General features: G+C 34.2%; 1 protein-coding gene across 8 annotated transcripts; it reads left to right on the top strand.

The window, feature by feature from the left end:
• ZNF711 (zinc finger protein 711) lies at positions 1-26,376 on the top strand. 8 transcript variants are annotated; one of them, XM_081793986.1, is made up of 12 exons: positions 1-240; positions 1,980-2,107; positions 2,996-3,251; positions 3,626-3,730; positions 9,964-10,527; positions 16,511-16,666; positions 17,795-17,932; positions 19,972-20,109; positions 20,826-20,903; positions 20,991-21,038; positions 23,065-23,208; positions 23,697-26,376. In XM_081793986.1, the coding sequence occupies exons 4-12, from the start codon at positions 3,652-3,654 to the stop codon at positions 24,872-24,874; spliced, it is 2,523 nt and encodes an 840-aa protein (XP_081650112.1). In that variant the 5' UTR covers positions 1-240; positions 1,980-2,107; positions 2,996-3,251; positions 3,626-3,651; the 3' UTR covers positions 24,875-26,376. The 8 variants fall into 8 exon arrangements, with proteins under 8 accessions (XP_081650112.1, XP_081650113.1, XP_081650114.1 ...); XM_081793987.1 differs by having other exon boundaries at positions 2,996-3,256; XM_081793988.1 differs by lacking the exon at positions 2,996-3,251.
• Positions 26,377-27,778: the final 1,402 nt, after the last annotated feature.

The raw sequence follows: 27,778 nt of genomic DNA, 5'->3' as shown, positions 1-27,778 counted from the left end.
TGGCCCCCTACCCTGCAGCAAGGGCAGCGTGACGTAATGCAACCTCAGCATGTCGGCGGCGATAAAAAGAAGGACTAGGCGGCGCGCCTCCCAGACGCAGAGTAGGTTGTGATTGGCTCGGGCTACGGAACCTCGGAAACCTGAATGTGAGGACCTTACAGATCCACAGCTGGCGACCCCCGCAGAAATCCGAAGCGCGGTCACAATCCAACGGCGGCGGTGGAGGAGCAGTGGCAGCAGGTAAGGAGACTCCTGAAGAGAAAGTAAAGGGATTTGGGTCCGCTGCGCTCAGTGTCGCTCCTGTGAGAGGAGAGGCTCACACCCAGCCTGTAGTGTAGGGCGAAGGGAACAATGGAAGGGGCGTCTAGTCCCTAAGCTTTGCCTCCCTCTCGGTCTGACAGTTTTTCTCCTCAGCCACAGCTGGTGACTGGAGGAATTGAGGGAAGTGAGTGTTTTCCCCCTCAGGCAACCTCTCCTTCTCCTAGGCCAGAGGCCCTAAGGGCTAGAGCCGTCGTTGAGACCGTCGGTGGTTTAGGGTGACGGGAAAATGGCGGAAAACAAAACGGTGAATTGAAGAATGCGGCGTCCCCCTGGCATTTTCTCCCGGCGACCCCCCCCATATTCCTTTCACTCTCATCTCTCTCCCACCTCTCTGCCCCCCCCCCCTTCCTCTGCTTATGGTAACCTTGGAATGCGCGAGTTATGGTGGCGTTTGCGAGGAGGTGGCACAAAATCGGGCATTTTAGGGAGCAGGGAACAGCCAGAGCCGGGGGGGGGGGGGGGGGGCGCGTGTGTGCGGCAGTTGTCGCCTCCGTTAAAACACCACCATTTTGGTTCCCAGCCGTCTCCCATGTAGCGGGGCAGAGAGAGCGGGAGGAGGATGAGGGGTTGGGCAGCACGGCGTGGGTAGCAGCGGTGGCGACCGCTGCACCAAGTGAGAGGAGGGAGGAGGGGAAAGGGTATTCTTGTCTCTTCGCCTCCTGCCTTTCCACGGAGAAGGTTCTCTTGTTTGACTTAAGATCCAGTCAGATGGGTAATATATAAGAGGTCACGTCTGTGCGTTCTGCTCGAAATGATTGAAACTTGGCATGGTCACGGGAAGGGAGACTTATGCGGGAAGCTGGTTGCGTCCAAAGCTGCAATACTGCTACTTGCCAGGGCTCCTTTGTTTCCTATCTGCAAATACTACTTTCGCATTCTGTTGCTCTGCTGCCTTAAGATTTCTCTTGTACCTCTCACCCTGTTTACATCATCAAGAAGCTAGGTCCTGAGTGAGCTGTTTGGAGGAGACAGATGAGAGTAAAATGTTTTTTGTTGTTTGTTTTGTGATTTCTGCTCCCCGTACATTGATAGAAAGATGTTTACTTGAAGCGTACTTAGTGGTTAGCTCCATTCAATCAGGATGTAAGATACACTCTTGAGAATGTTGAGAAGCCCAGCTATCTCTTGGCTGTTGAATACTTAACACACTGCTGTACTCATACCTCATTTATTATTGATCTTATTTCAACGTCCTATATGGGAAAAGGTGCTCCAGTGTATTTATTGGGTATTCATACAGTATAATACTTCCCACAGTAGTTACACTATGTGTTAAAATTTTTACACTTCTTTGAGCACTAGTGCAGATTTGTCTCTATCGATTGGGCAAGGATAAAGCTTGCCCTTCGTTGGTTGTCTTTCACTTTACAAAATAAGGTATCACAAAATAAGTGATTTTTTAAATGTGCTTTAGAGAAAGAAGATTTTGGTTTAATGAAGTGGTCGAATTTCAATTGTAATAATGTTGCTAATATCGTAGTAGGTAGTTATTTCTGTTGGAATCCCTCCGGATGCATTTTAGATAAACAGATTTGAGCATTTGAGCCGTTCTTTACCTCACTCTGCACGTTAAAGTGTAAAGAAAATTCTTAAGTTGTGTAAGAGACTTGGTTGAAAATGTTTTAAAATGTCTAATTTTGAATGTATGTTTACAATAGGTAAAGAGAACGCTTTTCCAAAGAAAATAACATAGTTCAGAAGGAAAAATAACAAAAACAAATTGCTGCAGATTTTATTTTACAATATGTAAGAAAATCTACAATTTCTTCAAGACAGTCATATTAAGGTGATTAACAATTTAATGTTTTATCTTATTTAATAATTAAACAAAATTAAGTGTTTAAAACATTTTAAGGCATTTGTAGTTCTATTAGTTATGTGATAAAGAAAACAATACTCTAAAGTTGATATAGTACACTGTTTTAAATGTTAAAATAAGTCCTTATGACACTTTGATATATCTCTGTGAACATATGGATAGTTTATCATGAACTCTCTTGCCTCTGATGACTTCATTTTGGAGACAGAAAACAATGTGATATTTGAAAAATACAGAAGAGTTTCTAAAAATTTGTAATTTTGTTCATACATAAAGTGATTTTGTCCAATCAATTGATACATAGAAATGACACCTACTACTGTAGGATTTTTATCTGCACCATTCAAATGTTATACTCTTCTGCCTCCTACAGAACTTTAAGGCAAGGAAAAAAATCTTAGTAATCTCCTTACTTAAGGATAGATTAAGTTGCTTTACATGGCAGCCTTCTAAAACTTTAATGATAATCTCATCTTTTGTGCAGTATAGCCTAATTTATTAAACACTCCTAAATAAAAATGAGACAAATGTTTTATAAAATTGACAGATTACTTTGGTTGATATACTTAGAATCTTATGTTTGAATGGGAAATACACCTATGTAATTGTAAGAAATAATATTTAGTGACAGCATCCGACTTTAGGTTCCATGCTGTCTGTGGATCCTAAATATAGGATACATCACTTGAAGTGAAATAGATTGAATCCTTGCTTTCAAAACTAACATGAAGCTAACATGACTTTATTAATCACTAAGGAAAAAAATCAGTTGTACAATTACAAGTAAATGATATTCTGAAAGGAACAATTTGCTAAATGTTTATATGTGATTGATCTTATCTCTACCATATTTAGGAAGCAGTCATGTTTCCATGAGTCCAAAACTATGTGACAAGAGAATGTAGTAGAGTGAGGCCAGAAGTCCTTACTGGCTCAAAGAACTCCAGGGAAACTGGGATAGAACATTTTACATTATAAGTAGAACCCCGGGAGCCAGAGGTGGAACACAAGTTTATCTGCAGAGCTCCGCTGCAGGGCTGATCTGGGTCTGGAAGAAATGGATGAGAGCCACTGGATGAAATTCACTAATACTAGACACCTGAGTCCTCTAGTAATGTATAAATATCCCAACTATTGTTTGTTGTCATTTTGTTCTTTTTCTTCTCTTATAACCTACATTTTAACTGGAACGTCAGTGCTACAGTTTTGTTCTTTCGCTTGCTTCTATCACTTCCCCTGTGGCTCCTCACCTTTACTGTGTCTTATTATCCATTTGATTTATTTCCTTTAATTTAGCCCTTCTTTTACTTATGTTTTTCACATAAAGCATCTAATTGAGGTTTATGGTTTGTTTTCTTTTCTTTTGTAATGAGATTTGCATACCTGGTTCTGAGGCATACTTTCCATTGCATTTTTTTTTTTTCTCAGAACAACTGACTTTGGCCTAAACATATTTAAACTATTTTAAAACCATTTCTTTTACAGAGACTTGTGAATGAACTTTGCTAAGTATGGATTCAGGTGGTGGAAGTCTTGGATTGCACACATCAGACTGTAGAATGGCCCATACCATGATTATGCAGGATTTTGGTAAAGCATTTTCTTTGTTATATTTTTTTTCTTTTTAAAATCAGAGCATATTAAATGTCAAAACTATGTTGAGGAAGGGGAGAATTTATGAAAAGTTGTTCTTTTGCTAGGAAAATCCATTTGTAGGGCTCATTTTCTTAAAGTAAAGCTATGTCTCAGTAGTCTGCTTAAAGTCATTCTTAAAATTTTGTGGGAAGGTTGAGGTAAGGAAACTTGGAATATAGTAATAATATGGCATTGAAAATGAAAAAATTCAGCTTACATAATTAACCACATTAGTTCTTGAATATAGGGAATTTTAAATTGGTTTTCTAAAATACATTTTAAATTGCTTTTGTTAATAAAACTGGTAAAGGAACTACTTTAATCATTTCAAAGAAGTTAGATGCTTATATTGTGATATAGGAAAGTCATGCATTAGGTGGTTAATTATATTCTGATGCAATATCTTCAGAAAGTTGTTTCTAATAGCATTACATTTTTCTTTTTTTAAAAAAGAAAAGATTCTCTGCTTTTGTGGCCAGGTTTTTCAGTAGCCTCTTAACAGTAGTTATTTTCATGAAGATGTTAAAACTGTATAACAGTCAACAAAGAAACTGAATTTGGGTAGGGTCAGTCTGAATTATAGAAGAGATTGAGGTATCTGAACTATTAGAGGCAAGGATAGAGTGGTAAGAATTGAGGAAAAGTGGAGTGAGGGTAGAAAAAACAAATAGTAAATTGGGATAAACAAAAAACACAAGGTATTGTGGAATTGTCAAAGAGGATATTAGGGATGGAGGATTACAACTAGTGATACTTTTCTCAATTAAGAAAATGTTACTACTGTTTTCACATTAATGTGGTTGAATATGTTATTTTCTCCGCTGTTGTAAAGCCCACAATGTTAAGAATCAGAAGAACTGGATTCTTGTCTTGGCTGTCCTATTAAGTATCTGTGTAAACTTGGGCAAATTACTTAATTTAGATTTGTGCGGGGATTGGACTAGATAACATTTAAGGTCTTCTCCAGTTCTGATTCCATGACACTTCTGTCTGATGAATAAAGATGTGGTGCACAGATCAAGATTGAATATGGTTGAGATCAAGATGACAATATAGTCAATTGATGAAGTAGAAAGCAATCATTGATTTATTCTGCTAAGTGAATCAGAAGTCAATTGTGTTGATTATGAATGACTTACAAGTGATTTGGGTGTAAAAAGTACAGGAATAAATTCTACAAGAAGGACAAAGAATTCAAGAGTAAAGCTTTCACAACGAATGTTGTGAATTCTTTGCTTAGAGGTAGTTTTTAAAATACTGGAACACTTTAACTTCAGTATGTTAATAAGTTTTGGTTGAAATGTCACCTTTAATTTCTTGCCTTTTAAAAATAAGATATCTTATGAGGCACCTGGGCGGCTCAGTCAGTTAAGCCTCTGACTTCAGCTCAAGTCATGATCTCACGGTCCGTGAGTTCAAGCCCCTCATGAGGCTCTGTGCTGACAGCTTGGAACCTGGAGCCTGGAACCCGCTTCAGATTCTGTCTCCCGCTCTCTCTGCTCCTCCCCCACTCTCACTCTGTCTCTCTCTCTCTCTCAAAAATAAATAAACCTTTACAAATTTTAAAAATAAGATACCTTAGAAATGGAAAAAATACAGTATTGTCTCCATATGATACAAAATTTAACCCACCCTGTAGCATTTGGTGAACTTCCAGACCCCCTTCACTCCTGAAGAAGTTGCGTATTAGCAAGTAAAGCCTGATTACTTTCAAAGATTGGGGAAAAAATGTCCATTTACTGCTGGTGAATATTTCCTTGATGCTCCTCTTACCTTCTTTTTCCTTGTTCTTCTTCAGTGTTTTAAGGTTTAATCAACCCCTTATTACATCTAATACTTTACTTCCTTTTAGTTGGTAGGGAAGTAGAACATGCATGTTGAAATACATTATGTACATCCTTTTTTTTTCTTATTGAGTTAATAGTCCATATATCATACAGCCTACCCATTTTAAAGAATACAGTTCAGTGGTTTTATTATACTCACAGAGTTGTACAAACATCACCACTACCTAATTTTAGAACATTTTGTCATTGAAGAAATAAAACCTAATACTCATTAGTGGTCACCCCCTACACTGCTCCAGACCTAGGCAACCACTAATATTTCTATGGATTTACCTATTGCAGACATTTCACATAAATTGAATCATACCATATGTGGCCTTTTGTGTCTGGCTTCTTTCACTTAGCCTGGTTTTCAAGTTTCATCCATGTTGTAGCCTGTATCAGTTTCTCTTCAAATTGGGGCACCTGGGTGGCTCAGTCGGTTAAGCGTCCAACGTCGGCTCATGTCATGATCTTGCAGTTTGTGGGTTCGAGCCCCACATCAGGCTCTGTGCTGACATCTCGGAGCCTGGAACCTGCTTCGGATTCTGTGTCTCCCTCTCTCTCTCATTTGTGCTCTCACAAATGTGCTAACATTTGTGCTCTCTCTCTGTCCCTCAAAAATGAATAAATGTAAAAAAAAATTTAAATTTCTGTCAACATAGAAACTTAGATATTTGGAATCCCTAAAATTAATGATCTTTGTGAAACAGAGTTGGCATACACAAGTAGAGCTAGTCAAGTAAATATACTGTGTCAGAGGATCTCTAAATTCTATAATGTTCTTGGTCGGGATGGGCTGGCTATTATATTAAGAACCTGAAACATTAATTCAGAAACTTAGTAGGCCAGTTTCTTTTGAAGGATATTTGAGATTTTTAAATTTACAACACGGTTTGTATAACTTTGCTTGTGTCTCGGTACAATGGTTCTCTTTGGAATCTGTTCCATTGAATTTAATAGTTAAGATTTTATTTATGCAAAAAGTATGTTGGTTGCTCAGTGATTTAAATAACAAAACAGCCTTCCATAGTGGCCCAAGACAGACCCACCAAATACCAAATTTTATGCTATACCTCTGGTGAAGTTTCAGGTATTCACATTTAAATGAAATAACTTTAGTGAAATGGGAAATTCTTGAAATGATGACTTATTTCTTATTGTTATTTGGTTACCTAATTGATTTCACACTTTTTAAATGATGATTTCTTACCATTTATAATTTGTTACCTAGTGAGATACATTTTTAATACCATTTAATGCTGCTTACTAAATGCTTTAAAATTTAATTGAGTGACTTTGTGATAGATCTTTTTGCTCTCTCTCTCTCAAACTGTTCCTTTAATAGTGACTCACTTGGTTAACTCTATAAATCTCTTAAAAACAGTATGTAGAGTAAATAAACTCTATTTTCCTCCTGTAGACAGGTAGAAAACAGCCAGTCTAGAGTTAAACAATAACAATAAGTTCAGTCCTCAGCTTGAACCTTGGGCAAGTTTATTTAATTTCTCTAAACCATGGTTCTTTCGTATTTAAAAAGGAGATAATAATACATCATACAGTTGTTCTGAGGCTTAAATGAGATAATATTTGTAAAAATATTAGTAGGTTGCTTGATGCATAGTCAGGAAGCAATAAATACAGCTAGTGCGTAGTTAAATAAGTGACTTTGTTTAGAAATTTAATGAGATCTAACTAAGTAGATGAGAGGAAAATTAAGCAGATGAGCTTAACTAAGCTCATGAGATCTAACTAAGCAGATGAGCTGATGAGAGGAAAAAGCAAAATTTAATAGGGGACATCTTGGCTCTTGGTCTGAGTAATATGTCAGCACCCTGTGGGAAACTTGTCAATTCTTGGTCTAGGATCCTTGATATTATTATTTAGTTCAGTGTGAACGAGCATATTTGGATTTATTTTAATGCTTACATCTGGTTTATTTTGACCTGTAAGTTCCTACTAGAGTAGAGGCTAGAATCCTCCCAGTCAGGTTAATCTGAACCCAGGCCAGCATTTGGTGTTATTCTATCTTTCCATCATTCCCTAGTGTGTACTCTCAGGAACCAAACTAACCTCCAGAATTTTCCATATTTTAAGTCTGACTTGTGGAAGGATTTCATAAAATATTAATTTTATTGTTTATGTACATAGAACTCCAATACTATGAATTTTATAGGCTTAACATTTAATTTTTCCTTGCTAAAAACCACATTTCTGGTCTGGTTGAATGTTCGATTTGAACCTCCACCAACTCCCCATCTCCAAAATGGCTGGTGGAGTAACCAGTGAATAGAAAGTACTTGTTTTATACATACTCCCTTTGCTTACCAGATTTTCAAGATTGAAGCTCTCTCCTTTTGGGGTAATATGGTGGTTTAGGTAAAGTTTGAGAATATTGAGGACAGTACAGAGGGGTAGAAAGGAAGATAATCCTGAAAGGTAGTTTCCCTTTCTCACTTTATCTTTTGATAGTGTACTGGTTTCCATCTTAACTTGTTAACTAACTTCCATAATGAATTGGTTAATAATCGTGAACACTGTATAGCACTCTTTCAGGTATGACTTTATAGAAAGTGATCATTATGTGGAGAAAGCTTTGTACTAGATTATTTAATGTAGATAATTTTGTTATAACCTGGACTATAAACTCTATTAATTTGTTTCCTGTACACTTCAGTAAGGCAAAACTTAAGAGTTCTTCATGAAGTGATTTTATACTTTTATAATATTTATAAAGAAGGTAGGAGTTGGTGCTCAAGAAAAACATTGTTTAAAGCTTTGTTCCTTCAGACTTACTGGTTTAGAATTTAGTGAAATTTAGAGTCCCTATGTATGAATTTTATCAAACCAAATCTTTGTCTACAATGAGTTGGGTTTTCCCCCCCAAATCAGGTGTTAAAAGATGCTTTCCACTTTTGAATATAGTAATTCTTATAAGATAAAGAATTTTAGGGACTTTTATGCTTCTAATGCATATTTTATAATGTATTAAGCTTGCCATATTTTACAAACTTAATTTAACATATTAGTACGCATTTATGTTTGTGTGTCCTTCTTATTTTGATTTTAATTTTGTTGAAATGCTATACTTACAAGAAGTAGAAAAAATAGTACAGAGTCCCATGTAGCTTGTACTCCTCCTCTTGGAATGGTGACATCTTATATAACTGTACTATAGTATCAAAAGTAGGAAGTTAACATTGGTGCATTACTGTTAACTAGACTAAAGACCTTCTGAAGTTATCACCATTATTTTTACATATATTTGTGTAAGTGTATATAGTTCTGTGTAGTTTTACCCTATATATAGATTTTTGTAAACACCACCACAATAAAGATCTAGAACTATTCCATTACCATATATATGCTATGCCAATATATTTACACACACCCTTACCTTTGGCAACTGTGAATCTGTTGTCTATCTCTATAATTTGTAATTTTGAGAATGTTACATTAATGATTCCATTTATACATTATATAGTATCATAATCTTTAGTAATTTGCTTTAATTTTCCGGAGATTCATTCAGGTGTTGAATGTATCAATAGTCTGTCACCTTTTTTATTGCTGAGTAGTATTCCATGATAGAGATGTGCCAGAGTTGGTTTACCAACCATTTATCTGCTGGAAGTACAATTGGGTTGTTTTCTATTTTTTTGCAACTATGTGTAATAGCCACAATGACCTGTTATGAATTTTTATCTGCAGTTTTTTGTGTAAACATATGTTTTAATATCTCTAGGGAAAATGCCCTAGAGTGTAAATGTTGGGTTTTATGGTAAATACATGTTCAGTTTTTTAAGAAACTGCCATATATTTTCCAGAGTGGTTGCTACCATTTTACATTTCTGCCAGCAATGTATGAGAGATCATTTCTCTGTATCCTGACCAACCTGTGGTGTTATTGTTCATTTATGTTAGCTGTTCTAATGTAGTGATATCTCATTGTGGCTTTTACGTTTTACTTGAAAATAAAGTGCATTGTTTTTAAGCTCTTAATTTAGATTTTACTAACATTGTTTTCACCTACCTCCACCCCAATTCCTGGTTGGTGATGTTTTGTGTTTTTGTTTTTATTTTTGTTTTTATTTTTTTTACTTTTATGTAAGCTCTACACCCAATATGGGGCTTGAACTCACAGCCCCCAAGATGAAGAGTCACATGCTTTACCAACTGAGCCAGCCAGATGCGCCTGGTGATGGTTTTTATTGCATTTAAATTGTCAGTGATTTTTAAGATGATAGTTTGCACAGACTACTTCATATTTTGAAAATGTTTTATGTAATCTGATATATTAAATATAGTACTTTTAATTAATAAAATAACTTTACTTTTTTTGGATAATTGTTTGTATTATAGTGGCTGGAATGGCTGGTACTGCGCATATCGATGGAGACCATATTGTTGTTTCGGTTCCTGAGGCTGTATTAGTTTCTGATGTTGTCACAGATGATGGGATAACTCTTGATCATGGCCTTGCAGCTGAAGTTGTCCATGGGCCTGATATCATCACTGAGACTGATGTAGTAACAGAAGGGGTAATTGTTCCTGAAGCTGTACTTGAAGCTGATGTTGCTATTGAAGAAGATTTAGAGGAAGATGATAGTGATCATATCTTGACTTCTGAGCTAATTACAGAAACCGTTAGAGTACCTGAGCAGGTTTTTGTGACTGACCTTGTTACTGGTCCTGATGGACACTTAGAACATGTGGTCCAAGATTGTGTTTCAGGAGTTGACTCTCCCACAATGGTATCAGAGGAGGTTCTTGTAACTAATTCAGATACAGAAACTGTGATTCAAGCAGCTGGTGGTGTTCCTGGTTCTTCAGTTACTATTAAAACCGAAGATGATGATGATGATGATGATGATGATGATGATGATGATGTCAAGAGCACTTCTGAAGACTACTTAATGATATCTTGTAAGTGAAACAAAAGTACATAATTACTTGGGAGATTTATTTATATATAACCTGGAAAGGTTTTCTGGGATGGGGGATCTAGTCAATAAAAGACACGAGGATAATCATTTTGCAAAATATTTTTTTACAAAGCTGTATTGTTGAGATGCTTTTTGAACTTGCTCATATTTTTAGTTTACTCAATTAAAGTTCATACTACAATTAGGTAAATTAATGTAATTTATTAATACATTAGCACCAAAAGGAAGGTTCAACAAGAACATTAACTGATAAAATTTTTAATGGTAAATACGCATATTTCAAAATAGGAAGTTTATTTTATGCAACCACTGCTTGCTTTTTAATGTGGTAGGTACTGGAGTTGTCAGTTAAGTTTTGCTTAGGAATTTAAGTATAATATATCAAGGAATGTGTAATTAATTTTTATCAAATACTTGAAAAGGAAATCTTAAACTCCGATTGTATTCTGCAGTTCTCCCTGTGTTTATTTTTTGTCTAAATATGCGTGTGTATATTCTGTGCAAAAAATGCCTTGATGTGTTTATTTCAGATTGCTTTATGATGTCTTTAAGACATTCTATCTGAAGGAGGAAGATAGAAATATCTTGTTCTCATTTTAAGTGGTGGGTTTGCCTGAACAGCAACAATAATAAAAATCTCATGATGAGTTATTGATGGAGCTTGAGGAAGAAGTAGGTCTGTTCTTTATGCAATTTGGAGGGATCATGTTGGAAGTAATAAAAATTAGATAAAGTTCACTTTTTCGTGGTGGATTTTTCTTTTCTTTTTAAAATAAAAAAGGACTGATTGGGAAGTGCATCAACAAGTAGAGTAATGTGTATGTGTGCATGAAGTGATGATATGTTATATGTATCAGTGAATTTAAAACTAAAAACAAATTAGATTTAATTTGTAAATATGATTCTGAAGTATAGCATGTTAACTTTTTCCCTCTACAACCACTTTTGGAGGTGAATATTTACATTGTTTTTAAGGGAATGATTTAAGTCTCTAAAAGACTGTGCAAACTGTTACTACCTCTTTTTAAATTGATGTCCATTACTAAAGCAATTCCATATTTATATCTTAACCTGATGTTTAAACAAAAAACAACTATGGTTATGATTATATAAAATAGTGTGACAAAAGTTGGTAGCCTTTCTAGTACCAAAATAATATTGTGCCTTTAAAAGAGTACTTGTCAGTGTGCCTGGGTCGCTCAGTCAGTTAAGTGCCCAACTCTTGATTTCAGCTCAGGTCATGATCTCACAGTTCATAGGATCATGCCCCATGTTGGGCTCTGCGCTGACAGCATAGAGCCTGCTTAGGATTCTCTCTCTCTCTCTCTCTCTCTCTCTCTCTCTCTCTTTCTCTCTCTCTGCCCCTCCCCTGCTCGCTCTCTCTCTCTCTCTCCATATAAATAAACAAACATTTTAAAAGAGAGTACTTGTCAAATCAAACTCTGATATTAAAATAGTTTAAAATTTAGATATTATATGTTTCGTGAATTGTCATACCTTAACATGTCTTCTATGATTTGATTCTGCAAAAGTTTTTTTTGAAAGAGTTTCTAGAATATTTTAATTCACAGTATTTATTTTTATATTGCCCTATATGTCAAATGCAAAGGACTTCTGTCTTTCTACTCTAATAGGAGTAAACTGAAGATTATAAAGAACATTGTATTGCTCAAATACTGGGATTGCTGTGGGATCATTTTAGGGGAAATTTAGTCTGAGAATTAATTAACTCCTTAATCATTAGTAAGGACAACAACAACAAACTTGAGCAGGTTTTTTTTATTGTGGAACATGGAATATACAAAAATTAAATATTTTTTTATATCACCCATTTTCCTACCACCCAGATCTTTGACCATTTTTATAATGATTATTTTACTCAAATTGGAACTAGTTGCTCTTTCTTACCATTTTCATTTGTTTTATTTTATTCTCTTTTGATTTAGTTTTTCCCTTTTTTCCCTTCATCTCTTAATCTTCACTTCATTTTCTTTACCTCTTGGTTTCTCTTGGCCTTTGAATCTTATAGGAGTGAAGAGAATAAATTGCCTTAAAAGCCTCAGTGTTAATTTAAAAAGTCCTCTTCTCTGTTTTTCTTTCCAAGATAGAGATTTTCAAAATGTTTAAGAGATAAAGTTGAGGACTTAAAACAGACCTTTGTCTTATTTCTGAGTCCCTTAATATTACTATAAGGAACTCTTACCATAGCTAAGTTTTAGAGATAGGGAATTTGTTTTGTCTCATATCTGAGGTGCATCTGAGCTTTTTCCCCTTTTAAGCCAAACATCACAAATTGTTTATCTTAACAATGGCTCTCCCACTTGTGCTAAGTAACTTGTAAAGTAATGTAGAGTAACTATATCTGTTTAAAATTATCCTAGGTGTGCTCTTTAAAAATAACTAACATCCATAATATCTTTATAAAGGCTTCACTGGAAGAAGGAAGTTCCATTAAATAATGAACCAATATAATGCTTTCAAATTGTTTTTTACCTATAAAATCAGTTTATAGTAAAATCTTGGATTGCAAGTAACTTGTTTTGCAAGTGTTCTGCCAGGGGAGCAAACATTTCTAATAAATTTTAAGTTGATAAACAAGCAGTGTCTTGCAATATGAGTAGTATGTGATGCTGAATGTCACATGATCACAACTGAGCCAGTGGTTCTTGAAATTCGCTTTGATATGTGATTACTTTGGATTACAAGCATGTTTCTAGAATGAATTATGCTCCCAAACCAAGGTTTTACTGTATATTTCTTTTGGGAACATAATCTTGTAAAAAGCAAAATGTCTTGGTACAGTCATTATGGGAGATGTCATCAAACCTCACCAATTTCAAGGGTAAAAAAGAAAAGTTAACACCTTTGTGTTTTTTTAACATAACAACTTTATTGAGATATGATTCACATGCCATAAAGTTCACCATTTAAGGTGTGCAGTGATTTTTAGTATATTCCACAGCATTGTATAAACATCACCACAATCAATTTTACATTTTTTTCTTCACTCCAAAAAGAAACCTCATGCCCTTTAGCAGTCACCCCTCTGCCACATACCAGTCCCCCTCCTCTGGCAACCACTAATCCAATTTCTGTCTGTATAGATTTACCTATTCTCAACATTTCATATAAAGGGAGTCATGTAATTTGTGGCCTTTTGTGTCTGGCTTCTTTCATTTAGCATAATCTTTCAAGGATCATTCATATTGTAGCATGTGTCAGTACTTCATTCCTTTTCATTACTAATATTTAATTATAAGGATAAACATTTTAGTTATCCATCAGTTGATAAACATATGGTGTTTCTACTTTTTGGTTATTATCAATAATGCTGCTATGAAGATTCATGTACAAGATTTTGTGCAGACATGCTTTCAGATCTCTTGGGTATGCAATTGGGACTGGAACACCTTTGTAATCTAAATGTTAGTAACTTGTGTTTGTTTTAGTGCTGTGAAATACAGATTCTTTACATATTGCCTGATCTAATCTCTGTAGTACATCAATATACTCTATACTGATAATAACATATCCATAATATAATTTTGGTAGATGCAACATAAAAGGGGTGCAGTAAAAAACCTACTTAGCTTTTAAAAGGAATGTTATATTGAATTTTTAATCAAATTGTGCTATTGAGTTCTATAAAGGAATATCAAACATTAGCAGACTTACCAACAATGCATCTTACTGTTTTATGTTACATTTAGCACCAGTAGAATTCTGTGATATGGATAATATTACTTGCTATTACCGTCTGGAATGTCCTGTGGGTTAAGAAACAACACTGTGGGACTTGGATATTGCAAGCCTTAATTTGGGGTATTTTTAGTATTTGCATTAAGAGTCTTTGAGGATCCATTTCTAAAATCGCTTGATTGACCATTAAATCTTTGTTACCTTTGTACTTTCTGTAACAAAGAATATAGAATAAATCTTGGTGAAGTTGATGGTTTATCTCTCAAAACTGCATACTAACATTTTAATAACTTTATAACCTTCTATAATCTTAAAATACAAAACAAGTTTGGTTACTCAGTACATTTCAAAGTTGTTCATTCTGAGGAATCTAAGTAGAAAATAATGGGTACGTTAAACCATGGATAACCTTAAGGTATAAATGGAATCAGGATAGCAACAGTTATTTCAATATTTAAAGCAAAAACTATGGTACAAAATTATTGAGAAGTGACCAAAAAAATGTGTATTTCATTTCATGAGCTTTAATTTTGCGAATTATAGTTTTAATTCAATATGTTCCAGAAGTAGCTATGATCACTTTAAACCATTCAATGATAATAAAGCAGTATTTATCAAATGAGAGTATTTTCAGTATTTCATTTATTTACTATAAGTTATTCCAACTTAAGAAATTCATATTTTGGACACTTTTTGAGGTTTTGTATATCTTATGTCTTTATTTTCAAGAATGAGAAAACATTTTCTGAAATCTTAACTTGCCTCTTTTAATTTTTTTCTGTGATGTCATTGCTTTATTCAACATGTTTTAAAAGAGAAGCTATTATTAAATTGATAATATAAGATACTTCATCTTTTTTTTCTTTCATTTTAATCTGTCCCATTGTAAAAAAAAAATTTCCAGGAAATGCAGTAATAGAATTAGGGGCTATGTTGGAATGAACATATTTAGTCAATTTATTTTGATTATTTAGGTCCTTTCTTTCATAGACAAACTCTTTGAACTCTTAAATAGTATGGAATAATTTATATTTAATCACAGAGTTGAAGTAGCTTTGCATTGTAAAAAGAATTTCTGAAATGTGTTTTCCACCATTTTGAAAGGCCAAAAGAATATTTTTGAATTTGTATGTATCAAATTTAAAATGGAGGTAAGGGAAATCTAGACTTCGACCCATTTAGATCTTCTTGGAATTCGTTTTTTAAGAGTACTGAATTAATAATTTTTATGTCAGTTTATTCTTTTTTCAGTAGCTCTGGAATTGTTTAGATATAGTCAGAGGCTTTAGGATTTTATGTTTCATATATGATGCTATAATATACATAATAGGTAGAAGCAGATTTTCAATTAGATTATATTTCAGTTATTATAGGTATAGCATTGAAATAAAAAATGGTAGTCATATAATATTTGAAGGAATATATTAATATTTATGATTAAAGAACAAAGTTTATTGATATGTACTTATCGCATAGTTTGTGCATAGTATTCATGTGAAAATAAATGTTATTCTTAACCAGCTGAGCCACCCAGGCACCCCCTAAAGTAAATATTATTCTTAAAGACTGTAGAGAATAAAAATTTTATGTATACTTAAAATGTTAAGTAATACTCTCAAATATTGTTGCTTTACCTTTCTCTATGATTTTGAAGTCTAGCATATGTTTGTAAATATAGAAGTATACAAAATTTCTGGTTTGAAGTTGTCTTCCATTGACTCAACAGAAATTAAGAGTGTTAAGATATTGTTTTTATAATTTCTGAAAAGGCCTTTTTATAAAATCATTCAGGTGATGTTTCCTCTTTTCTCAGTTCTAAATTCTAAATTTCATATGCTGATTGGTTTTAAAAATACTGCTAATTTAGTTTGGGAATTGTTTATGTGAGCTTATTTTATGAGTACTATGTATTTTTATGTTCTGATTTTTTCTGTTATTAGTTTTGGTGTTAGGATTTAACTTAAAATGTTGAATGTAATGGAAGATTATTTAATCGTTTTTAATTAAGGCTCTGTGGTTATTAAGTATTTCATATATATAAATTAAAATCTCTGAATAAATTTTTTCTGTAGTTACAATTGTGTAGTATATCTGATGTTGTATATTGTTTTTTCATGAAACAAAGCACTTTCAGTAGTTGCATAATAGGTCATAAAGTGAATACAGTGGATAGGTGATCAACACATTTCGTGTTGCTCTTATGACATCCACTAAATGTCGGTTATACTTTTTGTCTAAAATAGTTTCTTCTTTATATTTTACAGTGGATGATGTTGGGGAAAAATTAGAGCATATGGGGAACACACCATTAAAAATTGGCAGTGATGGTTCACAGGAAGATGTTAAAGAAGATGGATTTGGTTCAGAAGTAATAAAAGTGTATATATTTAAAGCTGAGGCTGAAGATGATGTTGAAATAGGTACAAAGACTAATTTTAATTTATTGCTATAATAGTTATGAATGAAAACTTATTCTTTTCTGGTGACTATTCTAAAATTGTCTTTAAAGTGGAGATTTTTAAGTTTTTATTTACTTTTTTTAATTTTTGAGAGAGAGGCACAGAGTGCAAGCAAGGGAGGGGCAGAGAGAGGGTGACACAGAAGCTGAAGCAGGCTCCAGGCTCTGAGCTGTCAGCACAGAACCCAGTGCGGGGCTTGAACTCACTAACCGCGAGATCATGACCTGAGCCAAAGTCAGACACCTAACTGACTGAGCCACCCAGGCGCCCCATGAACTGCAGACTTTTTTAATGTTTATTTATTTTTGAGAGAGATAGACGGAGCACAAGAGGGGAAGGGGCAGAGAGGAAGACACAGAATCCAAAACAGGCTCCAGGCTCTGAGCTGTCAACACAGAGCCCGGAGCTCGAACCCATGAGCTGTGAAATCATGATCTGAGGCAAAGTCGGATGCTTAATGACTGAGCCACCCCAGCACCCCAGTGCAGATTTTTATAGACTTCTTTGGGGATAGAATATTAAAAAATTGTATGTGAATAAGCAGGAATGCAGAATATATCATTCTTGGATTCTTTCAACATAAGTAGAATGTTATGGTTGGGATTATCAAAACAAATGAGTGGAGAGGCTTTGATTTAGAGTAGGAAGTTATAATGAGTATTTAAGGGCAGGCTTAGAGGCAGGCTGCTTGGATTTTAATCCTAGTTCTGCCATTTAGCTGAATGGTTATTGGTGAGTTACTTAGCCTTTTTCTGCCTCAGTTTCCTCATCCATGAAATGGCCATGATGATAGTAACTACCTCATAGGGCTATTGTGAAGACTAAATGGGTAAAATACATATTAAAGACTTCTATAGTGCTTTGCATATAAGTGTGATGTAAATGTTAACATTTGTTGTTATTTCTCAGTGGTTACTGAAAATTCAGAGTGTATTTTATAAGAAAATTCTCTTGACACTTAGACATTTATATTGGAATATTTTGGGGAATATTTTTCCAAAGGAAAATATTTCTTATATATCTTCCTTATTGACTTAGGGAATTATTTCATGATATTTCTTTATATTGATATGTGATTTAATTTTTAAGGTGGAACAGAAATTGTCACAGAGAGTGAGTACACCAATGGACATTCTGTAGCTGGAGTGCTTGACCAGAGTCGAATGCAGCGGGAGAAGATGGTTTACATGGCAGTTAAAGATTCTTCTCAAGAAGAAGATGATATTAGTAAGAAAAAGGGGCACTGTAGTGACTTATCAGTAGCCATCATGCGTTCTTTAAAAAAAAATAAGCAATCTCAGAGATACAAGCACTATATAGGAGCAAAGTTCAATAAAATAAGTCAGACCTTTGCTGTAATTAATTTAAAAGAAAAGAGTCCTTTTGACCATTCATGCATACATGTATTATTCAAATCAGCAAACATGAAATACTATGTCTCATACTAGGGATACAGAGATAAACAACATAGGGTTCCTGACTTCATTAGAGCCCACAAATACATAGGTAATTATTGGGCATCTATTTTGTCTGTGTTACTGGATATGTTGCATAAATATTTAATACTCACAACTCGTCTCCGAGGTAGGTGGTATTATCTTTGTTTTATGGGAGGAAAAAAGTGCTCAGGGAACTTAAGTAATTGCCCAAGATCATTATAATATTAAGGGAAGAATGTACAATTTCAACTCTTAGCTATCTAACTCTACTGCCAGTGTTCTTTCCACATGGCAGTGAACACCGTTGGCCTCTCTGGATTTAGCAGTGGAAAGGCTAACTGGTTGTTCTCCTTCTGTCACTGAAGGATTAGATGAGTAAGTATTCTCCCAAGTAAGTTAAGCTCCCAGGATCTTTATTTATTATGCCTTTGATGGTCTCCAAGTAGTTGCTGCTTAAGGTTTCTTGGGGCTGAGTACCATAGGGTGAAAATAACTCCTCAGGTTTCCTTTCCTGCCCATTTCCTTATGAGGGCATGTTACACTCTGCCTACTTTCTTCTCACTTCAGTGTAGGAATGCGGCCCTTCAAGATGGCTTTTTCTGTCTTCTTTCCATGCTGAGACAAAACTATTTTGTTTTGCCCTAGAAGGGCAAAAGCCTCCACTTGAGTGCATTACCTAGATAATACTCAGCTTTTCCTAGACTGTGCTCTGACCTCCACGCCTCAGATTTCCTTCCTTAGAAGGCATGGGAAGCTGAATTCCAATCCCAAACATGAATAATACACCATAGTTGATAATCTAAAAACAAGTAAGTCTAGAAGATTTGATTGGAGAGGAAAAGTGTTAAATGAAGTAATTTCTATTTGGTCTTTAAATTCTTTATTATTATTTTTTACTCATTGGTCAGTAAAGGGGCACAATAAAAGTTGGGAGACTTAAGTTAACTGATGCCAGAATTCCTTGTCTAAGTGGAAAGCTTAGACCAGTGTCTCTCGTTAATTGAAAGAAGGGAAACTTGGGAGAAAAGGGACACTTTTTTCTCACATTTTTTCCACATTTCTTCCATAGTGAAGAGAAGCTCCCAATATGTGAATCAAAGGAAAAGCATAAATTCAAAGCCAATTTTTTACCTAACAGCTTAAACCAAAATGATTATGTCACATAAAATATACTTAATGACTCTCTAGGTTTATATTTTTTTACTCCGATACTATATTTTTAAAAAGTGAGTCTCACTTAATGCTTTTTTTCTCAGTAGAGTCTCTGAAAATCCTGCCTGTTAAAGGATGTCCACATATTCATGAAGACCACTTTATATATACATTATGTTTTATATATAAATATATATGACTTTGATTATTTTTATTTAAATTTTTTTCAATTACTAGTATTTTTGACTACTTTTCAATGCGTGTACAGAACTGCACTTAAGTTATAGTATATGGGGTAGCAAGGACCACTTTCTAGTATTGATTCTATGGGAAATGCTTTCTGAGTTCTAAAGATCAATCAAGCACAATTACGGACTACAGCATTTTTTACAAGTTCGTAATGCCCAATGGACTATAAAATTAGTCAATATATTCCAAGCGCAAATGTTTTATATAATCTAAAAGTCATCTTCATAGGATAGGTTCTAAGAGGAGAATAAGAGTTTTAATAAATGATTGTCTCCTAGAGGCACTCGTCTCCAAAGTGCCTAATGTAATTTTAAAATTAACAAAATTGAAATCTTGACAGTTGGAAAAATTTTAATTGTTTGGAATTTTTTTACCCATTTATTAAATATTTGGGGTTATAAACAAGCAATTATTTCTAAAATTTAGGTTGCGCTGAAATAGCAGATGAAGTTTACATGGAAGTCATTGTAGGGGAAGAGGAAGGAACTTCTCTCCCTGAGACTCAGCTTGAGGACTCTGATGTTAATAAAACAATTGTCCCTGTTGTCTGGGCTGCGGCATATGGTAGGACACTGGCATTTTTTCACCTGCTAAGTACATAACATATCTATTTGATCAGCCTTTAGGTCATTAAATATGCTGTGCTAATGGCCCTCATGAGTTGACTAATATAAAATGTTTTGCTGTGGACTGATTAATCTCTAGTTACATACGTGATTTTCCTACCATATATCTTGTGTTATTTAAAATGAGCCTTGCTTAATGCATTATTGTTTTTCAGTAGGCTTTATTCAAAATCCTACCTGTATAAGTGAGTGTCATAAAAAGTTTTATTTTTCTAAAATAGGAATATCCTTTGAAAATTGATCCTTCCCCTTTTTCAAAAACTTATTTCATGTATTAACACCACAAATAAGATTTGGGGGGTTTGAAAAGAAAAAGGAAACCAGGTGTGCTCTTCTAGAAAGTATCTAATGGAAGGTAAATTGATCTAATGGAAGGTAAATTTATCAGGGTTTTTTTTTTCTTTCTATGTAACCTCATTCCTACTTAATTTAGAAGATGGTCCAGGTATACTCTTTATTTTGAAAAGTTTTGGTGTTCAAATGCATTATCTTATCTCAGTTTTTCCAAAGGTTCATTCATTCAACAGTCATTTATTGAACATCTTCAATTTTGAGTGTATTCTGCAGAAATATATACTCAATTTTTATTTTAAAAATAAGATTGTTCTAGATTTTAACAGTTCCAAGGATGCTAACAGTAGACCTTATTTTCAGTGCGTGAAATTATATCTAATCTATGGGAGTGGAAGAACTCAACAACAAAAAAGTTTAATCCAAGGAACAATGGTCAAAGTAAGAGTTTTGTAGATTAAGATGTGATCCACTAGTAATCATTATAGTCAGCCTATCAGTTTTTAATTAGCCTTTTTTTTTTTTTAGGAGATGAAAGAAGAGTTTCCCGGAGGTATGAAGATTGTCAAGCATCAGGTAAGAGAGCATTACATGTGACATGTAAGTTAAATAGCCAGTTTTATATAGTGTTTGGAAAATAACCAGTTACTGGTTTGTGTGTATGGACACATAGGTTAGACTCTTACTTGCCTGGTCATATCTTATCTGGTTAGTCACATAAGAGTTTTCCTCTTCGGGGAATTGATTAATTTAGGTACAAACATAATGCATGTTATTCTCCAAGTGCAGTTCATTTTAGCTTTATCTCAAGATACAGATGTTGGGCAACTTACAATATGAATCATAAAAGGCTGCTATGGATAAAATTATAAAATAGAAATTATTTTATTTTATTTGTTTTTTTAAATGTAATTTTTTTTATTTATTTAAAAATTTTTTAATTTTATTTAAATCCAAGTTAGTTACCATATAATGTAATAACAATTTCAGGAGTAGAATTTAATGATTCATCACTCACATAAAACTCCCAGTGTTCATCCCAACAAATGCCCTCCTTAATGCCCATTACCCATTTAGCCCATCCTCCCACCCAACAGCTGTCTAGCAACCCTCAGTTTGTTCTCTGTATTAACGTCTCTTATAGTTTACCTCCCTCTCTCTTTTTATCTTATTTTTTTCCTTTCCCCTTTGTCCACCTGTTTTGTTTCTTAAATACACATATGAGTGAAATCACATGATATTTATCTTTCTCTGATTTTACTTAGCATAATACATTCGAGTTCCATCCATGTTGTTGCAAATGGCAAGATTTCATCTTCTTTGATTGCTGCTGGGTAATATTCCATTGTATATATATACCACATCTTCTTTATCCATTCATCGCTCAGTGGATATTTGGGCTCTTTTCATAATTTGGCTATTGTTGGTAGTGCTGCTATAAACATTGGGGTACATGAGCCCCTTCAAATCAGCATTTTTGTATCCTTTGGATACATACCTAGTAGTGCAATTGCTGGGTCATGGGTTAGTTCTATTTTTACTTTTTTGAGGAACCTCCATACTGTTTTTCAGAATGGTTGCACCAGTTTGCATTCTCACTAAAGTGTTCCCGTATCTCCGCATCCTGGCCAACATCTGTTGTTTCCTGTGTTGTTAATTTTAGCCATTCTGACAAGTGTGAGGTGATACCTCATTGTGGTTTTGATTTGTGTTTCCCTAATAATAAATGATGTTGAGCATCTTTTCATGTGTCTGTTAGCCATCTGGATGTCTTCTTTGGAAAAGTGTGTTCATGTCTTTTGCCCATTTCTTCACTGGATTGTTTTTTGGGGGTCGAGTTTGATAGGTTCTTTATAGATTTTGGATACTAACCCTTTTTCCGATATGTCATTTGCAAATATTTTCTCCCATTCCGTCAGTTGCCTTTTTGTTTTGTTGATTCTTTCCTTTGCTGTGCAGAAGCTTTTTATCTTGATGAGGTCCCAATAGTTGATTTTTGCTTCTGTTTTGTTTCCCTTGCCTCCAGAGACATGTCTAGTAAAAAGTTGCTGCAGCCAAGGTTAAAATAGAAATTATTTTAAAGTAAAAATTCTCCTTGATACCAATTGCTTGTTAATGTCTTCCTTGGGGCAGAACTATTTTCTTTTTTTAAGTTTTTTTTTGTTTATTCGTTCATTTTCAGAGAGAGGGAGAGGGTCGGGGGGCGGGCAGGGTGAGAAAATCTCAAATAGGTTCCGCGTTGTCAGCGCAGAGCCTGACATCATCGGCCTTCATTGGTGAGAAATTGATCTGATGCCAGTATTTTGTTTGGGTCATAAAATTCATTGTCTCATGTTACATTCACCTTATTAGTTTATTCTGTTAGGATGAATAAATTGAGATAGTTTAAAGTTAATTTCACATGATATTTAAAGTGCTTTTAGTTGTGTGTGTGTGTGTGTGTGTGTGTGTGTGTAAGGGTATAAAAGAAAGAATATGGGTATACTTTGTGAATTTAGTACTGCAATTGTAACTTAATGCCATGTCATCTCTAGTAATTCATCTAACCAAAACCAAAAAGTATAAATATTATGTAATTTAATAGTGTATCATTTTTTTTCAGGAAATACTTTGGACTCAACATTAGAAAGCAGAAGTAGTACAGCAGCACAGTACCTTCAAATTTGTGATAGCATTAATACAAATAAAGTACTTAAACAAAAAGCCAAGAAGAGGAGAAGGGGAGAAACCAGGCAGTGGCAAACAGGTAAAAATACTAATACTTTATGAATATTATAATGATTTGAAACGTGGAAACATTTTTTGGTAAACAAAGGAAAAGGAGTCCATTGTTACAGAGTAGTCCTATTCCCGTATACCTGTTTGCATTTGATTTAAATAGTTGGTTTTTTTTTTAAGTGCTTGACATTTAGTAAAACTACACTTGTATGCTCTTTACCCAAATGTTGTTTTCAAAGAGAATTTTCAGGTTGGTTTCACAGAGGTTGCCTATTTCTGGTTTACAAAATGTATATAACATTTTGACAGGTGAATGGTCTATACTATGGTGATGCTCATTACTTTTTAATGAGGTATTTTATCACAAATCACTTTTAATGTGCATTTTATTCTACAGGATTTTATTCTACTAGTATAGTTCTCACATTGTGAATGTCAGCTAATTTTGGCACCTTTGTTGTAAAACCCTTTAAAACAATCTGGCCAATTGTTATAACTTCCTTTTTTTTTATCTAGCTGTTATAATAGGCCCTGATGGACAGCCCCTGACAGTATACCCTTGCCATATTTGCACAAAAAAGTTTAAATCCAGGGGATTCTTGAAAAGACACATGAAGAATCATCCTGATCATTTGATGAGAAAAAAATACCAGTGTACAGATTGTGACTTCACAACTAACAAGAAAGTGAGTTTCCATAACCACTTGGAAAGCCATAAGCTTATAAACAAAGTTGACAAAACCCATGAATTTACAGAATACACACGAAGATACAGAGAGGCTAGTCCACTGAGTTCAAATAAACTTATATTAAGAGACAAGGAGCCGAAGATGCACAAGTGCAAATACTGTGACTATGAAACTGCAGAACAAGGACTGTTAAACAGACATTTACTGGCTGTTCATAGCAAAAATTTTCCTCATGTTTGTGTTGAGTGTGGTAAGGGCTTTCGACATCCTTCTGAACTCAAGAAACACATGAGAACCCATACTGGTGAGAAGCCATATCAGTGTCAGTATTGTGTCTTCAGGTGTGCAGATCAGTCAAATCTGAAAACTCACATTAAATCTAAACATGGTAACAATTTGCCATATAAATGTGAGCATTGTCCTCAAGCATTTGGTGATGAGAGGGAGCTTCAACGCCATCTGGATTTGTTTCAAGGACATAAGACACACCAGTGTCCTCATTGTGACCATAAGAGCACCAACTCAAGTGACCTTAAGCGGCACATCATATCTGTCCATACTAAGGATTTTCCTCACAAATGTGAGGTCTGTGAAAAAGGTTTCCATCGTCCTTCTGAGCTCAAAAAGCATAGTGATATCCATAAGGGTAGGAAGATTCATCAGTGTAGGCACTGTGACTTTAAAACATCAGATCCATTTATTCTTAGTGGTCATATCCTTTCAGTTCATACTAAGGATCAGTCATTGAAGTGTAAAAGGTGCAAGAGAGGGTTCAGGCAACAAAATGAACTCAAAAAACATATGAAGACCCACACTGGAAGGAAGATTTACCAATGTGAGTATTGTGAATACAGCACTACAGATGCATCGGGCTTTAAACGACACGTGATATCAATACATACAAAAGACTATCCACACAGGTGTGAATTCTGCAAGAAGGGATTCCGAAGACCATCAGAAAAAAATCAACATATTATGAGGCACCACAAGGAGGCTCTTATGTAATAAGATCAATATAAAGAAAATATGATACACTACATGGGATGAAAATTTCATGAACTGTTTCATCTAGTTCCAAAGCTTGATAGTAAATCATAACTTTACATTCTTTGTATTAGAGATCTTGAAATATTTGAAATGACAGGGGATCTTATACCCCTTTGAAAATTACTTAAAGAATTTAAGAAGCACCATAGAATGGTTGCAGAAAAACTCTTAAGTGTCTATTTAATAGTATTATATGCATAAACTACAGAAGGGAAGAGCAAAGACAATGACTTTATTGGCTGATCATACTAGAGATCAATATTTCTGAAAAGATCATACATAATTGAGTTTAACAATGCTTTTCTATGGCAAGCAAGCCTCACTTTTATGTGGTTTTAGAAATGAAGTGGGGAAATAAAATTTAGTCATGCATCAGTCACTTAGTCATTGGGCCTTTTTTATGGTACCTGAAAATTGAATTCCAGAAATGGCAAAAGTTTTATGTATCCATTAAAAGAAATTCCACTGGAAAACAGCTTATATTAATTCAGTACTATTAAAAAGAATTTCAGAGCTGCTAAGATTTTACCACAGGATAGGATGTTTAAAATATAGCATTCTTTCCTGAAGTCTAAAGTGAAGTTTAGGATTACAGTTCTCTTTTTTCTGATGTTCAGGTTGATTTTTCAGTATGGCATATATGACAAAAGTATGTTTGAGTCAAATGTGGCTTTCTAAAACAAATGCAACAGTAGTGTTGCAAATAAAGTTAGCACTATATTTCTTAATGATCTAAAGTTTAAACTGGGAGAACAGTTTTCTTAAATACTATGTTTAGAAGTTTCTTTTTAGGGCAGTCTTAGCAAGTATGATTGTTCTATTTGTACTTGCTCTAATGTTTAAAGGTGCAATTTTATGCCATTATTGGAAATTTTGATTTTTTAAAATCTATATACCATATTGTTAACATGAATTTTCAATATGATGCAGTATATATGCAGTATTTAACAAAACACTATGCTGCCAGTAGAGTTTGGAGGTGGATATTCAGTTTACAGTGTATAAATTTAAAATATGCATCCCTTTAACAATGCTTTGTGTTAGCATGCTGCAAATCAAAATGGCGCTTAATATAAAAAGCTGGTTTAGGGAAATTTAATGAAAATCCTGTTCATAAATGTAATGCATATGATGTGTACTTTTAAGTTATAGTTGCTTCATGTTTACACTCAGCTGTTCAACATAACTAAAATGTAATTTTACTTTATGCTATATTGTGACTTTGTGTTTTAAATAACGTTCACCTTTCTGTTTTTGCACCAGATAAGGATCTGTTCCTTGAGAATAAATTTTTTATCTTTCTTAACTTCAGAATATTAAATTTGGAAAATCTAAAATAGTGTGTTATGTGGCTGTAAATGATGTACACGCTGTAAAATAAGATTGTCATTGTTATGTGGGATTATTATTTCTAAATGTTACTCATTAAAATGAGCATACAATAAAAAGCATTTATTGCACTTCAGGGTTTTATGAATTTATTTAAAGTATGTTGTAATGTTCACTCTTTATTAAAAGACTTTTTACTTAAAATTGTTATAGGTAATTTGGTCCATAATGTAATGTCTAATAGATTTTGTGCATTAAAAACAACACGAGCTAGGAACTTAGATAATTATGATGACTATGGCATGATTACTCCTTAAAAATGTATATTTCTGCTAAAACCATGATGAAATGCTATAAAGGTGTTCATCTTAAGACTTGAGATTAGAGAAAACTGTGAAAATTCCTAACCTGCTTAAGTAACACAATCCTGAGAAAAGAATTTAACTATGTTCCAAATAGACCAATATACATTCAAAAGGAAAAGCATTAAATCAAGTATTTGGGAAAGATTTTTGCAAATGACACTTAACCTGCTATATTTAAAGCGGTCAACATTTAATAGAATTCATGTACCTATATATATAGCCCTATTGCTTAAAACTGCCAATTGGGTTAATTATTCTTTAGTGATCACTAACAGAAAAAGAAGAAATCATTTAGTCATTACATGTTAGACCAGTGCTTTTTAAGCTTTAATTTTTATGGGGTTCACCTAGGGATCTTGTTAAAATACATGTTCTGATTTAGTAGGTGTGGGATGGGACATACAATTCTGCATTTCTAGTAAGCTCCCATGTGTTACCACCATAGGATTAATAATGTGGTAGACAAAATCCTCCAGTGTAATTCTTGTATGCTTTGGCAAATTTGCTTAAATAGATAGCTGTGCATGAGTGGATAGAGGCAATCTGTACTGAAGACATGGCTTTTCAGCTGAGACATGAGTGACAAGAAGGAACGAGTCATTAAGATCTTGTGGAAGAGCATACAAGGCAGAGAAGCATGCAAATACAAATAACCTGAGATAGAACAAGCTTTGGCTGGACCACAGTGAGGGAGACTGACTGATAAGAGATGAGAAATTGATATGGGAAACCATTAGAGGATTTTACGGGATTAATATGATTTACATTTTGAAGATCACTCTGGAGATTATGTGAGGAAGGCATTGTAGAGAAGCTGAAAGAAGCAGAGAGCCATGTGAAGAGGTTATTCCAGTTCATAGTTACAGTGTAGCTGGAGAAAAATAGATGCATTTTCTTTCTTTCACTTATGAATTTGGTCTAGAAAACTTCAGTCAAGCTACAACAGATAAGAATTCAGAGCATTTGTTGGGATGAACACTGGGTACTGTATGTAAGCCAATTTGACAATAAATTATATCAAGAAAAGAAAAAAAATTACTTAAGCATATAGTTAAAAATTAAAAAAATATTCAGTCCATGTTACAAACAAGATTTTCTTAAAAAATACACATTTAAAAAAAACACACATTTTACCAGCAAGGCCCACCTTATATGGTAAAACAGATTT

The sequence above is a fragment of the Panthera onca genome, chromosome X (assembly GCF_046562875.1).
Source record: "Panthera onca isolate mPanOnc1 chromosome X, mPanOnc1 haplotype 2, whole genome shotgun sequence".
Lineage (NCBI taxonomy): Eukaryota > Metazoa > Chordata > Mammalia > Carnivora > Felidae > Panthera > Panthera onca.
Note: the sequence above shows the minus strand (reverse complement) of the source record. Positions and strands in the feature narration are given on the sequence as shown.